Source organism: Mya arenaria, chromosome 9 (assembly GCF_026914265.1).
Source record: "Mya arenaria isolate MELC-2E11 chromosome 9, ASM2691426v1".
Classification (NCBI taxonomy): Eukaryota; Metazoa; Mollusca; class Bivalvia; order Myida; family Myidae; genus Mya; species Mya arenaria.
The window spans coordinates 51,375,256-51,384,013 of record NC_069130.1 but is presented as its reverse complement, the minus strand read 5'-3'; the positions used below and the strand labels follow the sequence as shown (position 1 = coordinate 51,384,013).

At 33.5% G+C, this 8,758-nt stretch overlaps 1 protein-coding gene across 3 annotated transcripts; it reads right to left on the bottom strand.

The window, feature by feature from the left end:
* Window positions 1-205: 205 nt before the first annotated feature.
* Window positions 206-5,859, bottom strand: LOC128246472 (uncharacterized). Of its 3 annotated transcripts, none has more exons than XM_052964696.1 (6): window positions 5,761-5,859; window positions 3,392-3,477; window positions 2,983-3,049; window positions 2,467-2,578; window positions 2,114-2,232; window positions 206-1,650 (listed from the first exon to the last, which is right to left on the bottom strand). In XM_052964696.1, exons 2-6 carry the CDS (start codon window positions 3,454-3,456, stop codon window positions 1,324-1,326), a joined length of 690 nt encoding a protein of 229 aa, XP_052820656.1. In that variant the 5' UTR covers window positions 3,457-3,477; window positions 5,761-5,859; the 3' UTR covers window positions 206-1,323. The 3 variants fall into 3 exon arrangements, with proteins under 3 accessions (XP_052820656.1, XP_052820655.1, XP_052820657.1); XM_052964695.1 differs by lacking the exon at window positions 5,761-5,859 and adding an exon at window positions 3,909-4,395; XM_052964697.1 differs by lacking the exon at window positions 5,761-5,859 and adding an exon at window positions 4,320-4,332.
* Between the last annotated feature and the right edge of the window lie 2,899 nt (window positions 5,860-8,758).

Sequence of the window (8,758 nt, the reverse complement as noted above, 5' to 3'; positions counted from 1 at the left end):
TGCGAAAATGGGTCCTAATGAGGAAAAATGACATTTTCAGGTTTTTATATTTTCTGAATGTGCTATGTTTCAGAAATAAAGTCCTGAAGTTTAAAGCTGATATCATTAAAATTGACGGATTGAGGACAAATTTCGCAATACCACTATTTGTTATAAAATGGCGAAAAAAATGAAGGAAATGGAAACATAAGTAAATACAACGTCCTTGATTTTAAGAGTCTGTATTCCATTAAAATTGAATAGAGCATTTTTTATTTATGTGGAAACATTATCATAACATCATTTATGGAAAATATAACACTACATGTACATTTCATAGAAACGGTTGCCATGACTACAATTTTTTCACGAGAAATTTATCCAAATAAACGCAAAAGCAGCTCAAATAGATAAAATCACATTTGAATTTAATAGATTATGTTTGCAGGAAATATTTTAGTACAGCATTAAAATTTCAGCCAGCTATGTAGTAAAATAGAATGTCAACAGCAATTTTCCATAGACCCTGTAAAGAAAATCTGCCACTTTTCTAAAACAAGGTTAAAAGTAGTGCAGCTTATCCTTGTATTAATCAAAACAAAAAACATATTATTTTAAAACAAGCAATTAATTAAAAGATGTAACTTGTCTGGTGAAATCAATTATTTTTAAAATCAATAAGAATGTTATACTTGGTTGCCATAGCAACTGACTTATACCTAGAATAATTCTTTTTTTTTTGCTCATTTCATTCTTTTGGAGTTGTAAGATGACACAGAATGAAATGTATTTACAAGGAAAGCATTGACACATGCCTTATTTGACAAAATTGACAACAAACATATGCATGCAAGGATTATTGAAACTATATTAATGTATAACTATTAACATATAGACTTATAAATGTACACTTTCACATTATACTGCAGTCGTGTATGGAAAATATAAATGTCATCATACTTTACTTATAGATGGCCGACTGTTCAATGATATTCCCATAATTGAAATACATGTTTATACATAAGTATTTAATGATCAATCAAGTGTGTTACTTTTGGTTGCCAAGGAAACCATACATTTCTAAGATCATGAATATTTTATCAATGTAACACAAAGAAATATATTCTTTGAATGTAAATGAAAACATAAAACTTCCACTTACACATGCCAATATATTTATAGCAAGAAACAAACTATAACTTTTGCTGAAACACACACAGAAAGTGTTCTCAATAAAGTTGCCTATTTCAACTTTTGTTTTTTGGCCTTTGAATAGCCTTCTTTTGCAACTAATGGCAATGGGCATGTTGTGTTTTTAGCATTATCTGATCTGCAAAAGTCTCTTTATACATCATGCAAGTACCATTGCCTTTCTGCACTTATTCCCTCACCAAAGATCTGCTCTGGCAGAACACCAATATCCACTTGGCAGTTTTTCAGTATGTTAATTTTCTCCCCATGGGCATCAACAAACTTTCTTACTCTTAAAACCCCAGGCTCGTTAGAAGACACCTCAAATGAATGGTATTTCGAAATGTTCTTCAATGGTTTGAAAATGCCTTTGAAGAAGGTGCTCCAGTCATAGAACGACACTTGTTTGCTGTTGCCATCAACAATATGTGGAATGTTGTGGCCATTACGGGATGACATGGCTTCTGTGGAAGCCACCTCCTGTATTGAAGAAAAGCATTACATGATGAATGAATTTCAGACAGAAACGATCAAATATGACATATTATATTGTCACCTTAGTGCAAGAACTCAATATCTGCTTCAATTTCTATATGCAGTTATCGTCTTATTTCACTATTGTGATTATACTGAGCAGTACCCTTGCACTATGTAATGCCTACATGAAGTATATAACATCAGTGAATTTATTAATTACCTATTATATCTAAATATACATGATATTAAATGAACTTAGTTTATATAATAATCAATTTAATATAACATTAGTCATATATGATTATTTTCAATCTTAACTATAAAAAATCCCATTTTCTTCATGCCACTTCTTATTAGTTTATAACTGTATTAAAAAGAAGGAAATTAATCAATCTTGAAACATGTGTAATTTATGTCTATAATTGTTTTAAAATATTTGTGTGGTAAAATCTAACTCCCTGAATACCTCAACTGTCTCTGCATCCATGTGTCTCATTCTGTTTTTCCAAACTCCAAAATGCCAGTCGCATGAAAATTTGGTGTGGCCGGCTAGCATCAGTGAGTATTGGATTGTCTTATGCCCTCCTGGAATAGAATAGTTAATTGTTAATAAGATCTCTTTATTTCAAATTAAACTCTGAAATATATATGTTGTTTATTTTTTAAGTACAACAAATCAAAAGCTTTTAAAGCTACACATCTGTTTCACTCATCTAAAGAGTTACTGAAAACCTTGTGAGATATTTAAAAAGCAATAACATAATTTAGTTTACATCATGAAACATATTTTTTTTTCCACTAAAACACAACAACTCTCACCTGTCAATGTTCTCCACACAGCATAACCAAGAACGGCATTATTTTTGTTGTCCTTGGCAATTGTCAAAGTGGAACTGAGCATGTGCCTCACCCAGGCAAAACACCTGTTTCTCTGAAAAATATTTATCCTTCTTATCACTATTCTTAATCATCACCATCATCAGCAACAGAAGCAAAAATTTAACAGCACCAGTATTTAACATTAATACAACAAAACATTTAAAACATTTCTCATAACTAACATATACCAAATAAATGTTCAGATACACATCCAATTCCAGATTGTGAGATGTGCATGATGGCTATTGACCAATGGAAATGTTACATTCTTAATCAGTTTGTTTTAATGAAGTAAAACATTTATTGCTAAGAAGTGCCCCTTCAATTCTCAATTATTAACATTTGACATCAGGACATCTTATAATGACACAGAACAGATTGCAATTTAAAACTGTAAAAAAGTGAATTCAGATTTATATATAAGTAGTGAGTCTCAGTCAAAATGAATAAGATTACCAGATCCTTCACAGCAAACTCCAAATACCTCACATCTCCTGGCAGTTTTGAAATACAGGGGTCCAACCTGTAGTAGATAAAAGCTTGCATTAAATTTGACAACAGTATCTGGTAATTAGAACCAGCATTTTATTCTAAATATTGAAAGATTCAATTTCTAAATCATGTAAAAAGAATTCTAACATAAACACTTTACATTCAATGAATACACTACCAGGTATGTAACCATTTAAGTAGAAGCATACATTTACTGCAGTAAACCTTAGGCACTCACAAGTATGATACACATGCAAATTACTGCACAATAAATCATTTAAAAAAAGATAATCTCTTGCAATAAGTTGATAAATTCAGTAAAAAAAAAACATTTGATTATTTGCTTGTACTTGATAGAAAAAAATCAACTAACCTGTTGGCTATGGTGTGGAATATGAACCTGCTGTGCAAAGTCCCAGCTGTAGTGGACGGTTGCATCTAAGGAACATGACTCTGAACCTAAAATATCAATAGAATTTAACATGTATTTTAATTTTTAGACTAGAAAATATTGAAGCATGACATAAGACAGCTAAAACTATAGCGCATAGAAATTTATTAACCAAAGCACACCTTCAACTGTAATGTTTTCACTACATGTAACTTTAGAGTAATCACACTGCATTCTATATTGCACCCTCTGATATCTAGCACTTTCAACATGACTTTCATATTCATCAAGAAGTGTCATTTTATCATCTTCAGAAAGGGCACCACTTTGTGAAATATTAAAAGAAAAGGTTTGGCATCTAAAACACAAGTCTGTTTTTGGTTTAGCTAAGACTATATGTGGGCACAACTCACGCCATAGCTTCTAGCACCCTCTATTTTTTCATATTCAACATGAATGTCTGCTTGTGATTTATCAGATGGCAACAACAACACTTTACTATTGCGGTGGTTTGGAAGTCTTCCGGGAACGGGCATTGCATTGTCAGATGCATAGCAGATGAGGAATTTTCTTATGTGTTCTCTTTCCTCAAATGTGATTGCATTATGAGGTAGTCTTTTGGTATTACCATGAGTCCTAGCAATCAATCCATCATTGTCAAGAGAGCGACCAATTCTTTTTAGTTTCTCCTTTCCGATGTTGTATGCGAAACAGAATACCTCACGGCAAACTTCAACTCCCTTAATATAAAACTACTGACTGGGCCTAACCCTCTCCTGCCGTTTATGTTTACAACTGTCAGTTTGTTGGCCATTTTTTCTGTGGCAAAACATGGCTGATTTAATAACAAGATCAAGTTTATCTGTCTGCATACCGGCTGAATACATACGTAAGTCATTAATATCATTACCATCGACAACTTGACTGCATGGTTTGCCTAAAGTTTTTCACACTTGCAGGTCTGAGCAAAGAAATCATCAGTTTTCTTTCTCTGTCTTAAATCCTCTGCAGAAGGTTCTAAATCATGGTCAAAACTTTCACACTGAACAGTTAGCTACAATAATGAGCGATCAGGGATACTTTTTTATTATTTTGACATTTCATGTGTATCCCTGTAACGCTACAACTCTCTACCATTTAACACTGGACGAAAGAATATATAGTAATATTATGCATCGATGTTGATTAATAATGATATAATTGTTACAAATGTACCTAACAGTGATCTTAACTGGGTTGGATTTGTCGTTAGAGTCGTTATTTTCACATAAATATACTCTGGGTCACGAAATGAGCGTAGCAGTCCACCATTTTATATACATGTTGATTTTTATCGAATAAACTTGTACCCATCCGTCAATGATGGTTAACCCTGTGCGCAGTCACAGTTATCCTCCCTCTTCTATGTATTGTGCAGAGCAACGCAACAGTGTTCAAAAATGGTGATACCTAATCATCATCATCATCAAATCATCATCATCATCACGAACATCATCATCATGAACTTCTCCCAACTTGACCCATCAAACACGTTAGCGTTCAGCGCATTGAAATGGTTGCATTTTAATAGTGTTATTTAACCGAGCCTATTAACGACCAAAATATTCGAAATCCTCTACCCCGTTTCATACATGTACACAACCTGTCAGATTTGTCCTAGATTTACAGATTAATGGATACAATCGATGCATGTAAGTGCATTATGGTATCTGAACATGTTTTTTTTGGCATAATGACATAAATAAATGTGTGTTTGATAGTAGGCAATGATATTTTCGTAGAAATTTGAATTTATAACAAAGATAATTTAAAAATTGTGGCCGCGAGGATCCTCTGCGCAAGGCCCGTTTGCTACTTTTTGCTGGGATGGTGGACGTCACCAGTCTGCCATAGTCTAAAAATTGTCAAAAGACTGGTTGACGGCCATTTAGGTGGACTAACTGAACAGTCTCTGCATTACATATATCATCATCTGATTCATCATTGACAGCATTACTTTCATGGCTAGAATCATTTTCTGAATCAGACTGACTAAATTCTATCTTACTTGCACCAGAGCTCTCTGGACACAAAACATGAAAATAAAGTCTATCAACTTCTAATACCTCTTCGCGAAATAAATGGTCTTGGCTTAATTCGTAGGGGGTGGTGCTTGCTTGACTCAACTGGGACATTTTCATAAAATGTTCAAGTGTTTTTCAAATTTTCCGCCATAATATCTGTTGCTATTAGTAAACCGTATTTTGTTACGGAAAAATACTTCCGGGTCAAACTGTCAAAAGGTTATTTAAAATAAACATCAAATGACAATTTAAATAAAGGATGACAACATAGATAACTGCATACATTACCTTCCATATAATTGTTTCCGTGTAATTAATCCGAAAAGCATTCTAATGCCGTGTGGATAAACCGGCAAAACCGTCATATCTTCAGTACGGATTTCGACATGTTTCCATCAAAATGGCGGAGAGCGACACCTTCTGATCAAGGGCGATTAATCATGATATAAGGTCAGGCAGCATGAATATTATCGACAACAATCAACTGATAGCAGAGTGATGTGCCTTTATATTGTTTATACACTTCGATTATGTAAATACTTTGCAAAATAATGCCAAATTAGTTAATTGACAAAACGATAATTGCTCAGAAAACGTGTTGTGTTTTTTAATCTCGCTTTATCTCGGTAACGTGATTACCTCAACAGGACTCATTTTCGCTGACGACGTCACATATGTATATCAATATTCTATTGGAGATCTAAGTATCGGTTTTAAATTAACAGAATAATCAAACATTACCGTTTGGCACGGGATACTTAGACAAGAAGACAGATGGTTGCTTTGTTTTGAAGTTATTTATCACTGGGAGAAATTCACGTTAAAGCATTACCGCCCTTTAAGCCCTCTACATTTAATTTAGACAACAGTTTTTTTTATTGTAATTAAAAAATTCTAAACAACAGTACTGACAAAAAATCTTTTTTTCTTTCAGTTTCGAAATATTTAATTGAAAAAAGTTGATTATATAATTTGTTGTTAAAAATTACGGCGTCTGAAATCATGGTCAAGAGATTGTAAGCCTAGGATTCTATGGACTGAAGCAATACATTTACATGTCACACACATGATAATGGGTTCGGGTTGGTTGCATGAATCACAAATGAATTTTGCATTTTTGATTACTTACCGATCGAGATATGTGTAGTACCTATATGTATGCCCTGTATGCTGATTGCATTGTTAACAATTATTTATAAATGATATAAATGGTGTTTCCACAAAAAATAACTAGGCGGTCGTACCTTCAATAAGCATAGGAATGTGGTATTTAAACACACTCTTGGTTCTATATTAATGGACGGATCAGGTCAAGGTTGTTACAAAGACCATTATACGAAAAGACGTGTTCGTGGTAAAATATACAAAATTAATTTAACACTCTGAAAACACAGGTACACTAATTCACTTATTGCATCCATCGGTTTAGTAATTAAATATCAATGAAATATAAGATGAATGTTTAGTGTTACAATTAAACGTAAGGCCTGGCAGCGTATCTACCTCATGCGATCATTTAATTATGTCCTTTATCGTAAATCGCTAGAAGTACTATATAAAACATTTATTCGGCCACTCTTAGAATATGCCGATGTTGTTTGGGACAATCTTACGCAAACTGATGCAGAACATCTAGAGAAGGTTCAGCATGAGGCAGCGCGAATCATATCCGGGGCAACACGACTCGTTTCCATTTCTAATCTTTATATTGAAACAGGACTTGAACCTCTGAAGGAGAGAAGAAGGAAACATAAACTCACACTCGTTTACAAGATGCTTCACCTCCTTACACCTGCCTATCTCACTTCACTTATTCCGTCCCGAGTTGGTGATACAACCTCCTACAATCTTCGGAATTCTGTTTACCTTCGTAATATTACTTGTAAAACTCAACCGTTATCGAATTCATTTCTACAAACTACACTATCGTCCTGGAATGCACTTCCAGAAACAGTTCGTTCCTCTCCATCCTTGCCCTCTTTTAAGTTTAACCTAAACAAGAATAAACAAACAGTTCCTCAATTCTACTATAAGGGTGAACGCAAATTGTGTGTCACACATGCAAGGTTGCGGATGCATTGTAGTAATCTTAATGAACATTTGTTCTCTAAAAACATTTTCAATAGCCCAAGTTGCCAATGTGGTGAAATTGAGGACACCTACCATTTCTTTTTCACCTGTCCCTTATATCATGCACAAAGGCATTACCTATTCGACCAATTGCCTGCTATAAGGCCTATGTCACTTTATGTTCTATTGTTTGGATCCAAAAACGCCACGGACCAGACAAACTCAATGATATTTAATCACGTTCAACACTTCATTCGCCAAATCAAACGTTTTAAATCTCCTCATGATAAATTAGAACAACCACGACTCTACAACTGACCTGACTTATCCATGCCCCTCCCCCTCTTCCTGCTCTTTACACTACTCTCTTTCATACCCTATGCGCATTTTTGACGTCTCATCTTCCACATTATCCATCAAATTTTAACGATTACATAAATATACAAACAATAACAACATTTACACCATTTCAAGCAGCTTGAAAGAGTGACAGAAGCGAGGCATAGTATAAGCTACCATAGCTTCCTTCTCAATTCTGTCAAATTATTTTGTTTTGTGCATATTTCATTTGTATACCTTCCATGTATCACTATCTCCGACAACCATTTAATAGTGTATATGCTACAAATGTGTATATCATTATAATGTTATTATGAAATAAATACTGTTTAAACCAATTAAACGTATGACACAGGACTAAAGTATTTATTTTTAATAGTCTAATTTTATTGTAAGATGGCATTCATCCGTAAAGTTTACCATGTTTTTAAGCCATGATGGGTGCATAATATATTTATCAGAGTTTGTTAGAATGGGCTAGAATGTACTTTCTATTTCATATTTGTACGTTTTAAAATAGAAAAAAATACATTATAGAACAAATGGGAAAGTTCTTGATGATTGTTGTAGTTTGTTCTCATTCCAAACTGGTTTATATAAAAAAAAGGGTAAAGATATGTTATCATTGTCGTTGGATAAAATTTCAATAAAAGTATCGCCATTGCTAGACCATTCTTTTTTAAATCTTGGATTTATAAAATTATTCTGCTTGATTAACACTACAGTTTTTCAGAAAGTGTTGTGGGGTTTAAATAGTAGTCATATCAGTTTTTCGATATGCCATTCGGATATGATTCTGTGGTCAATAAAGAAATACATTATTAGTGAAACTAATTGATATACGTTTTGTGTTTGGACACACGTTAATCTTAAAAAG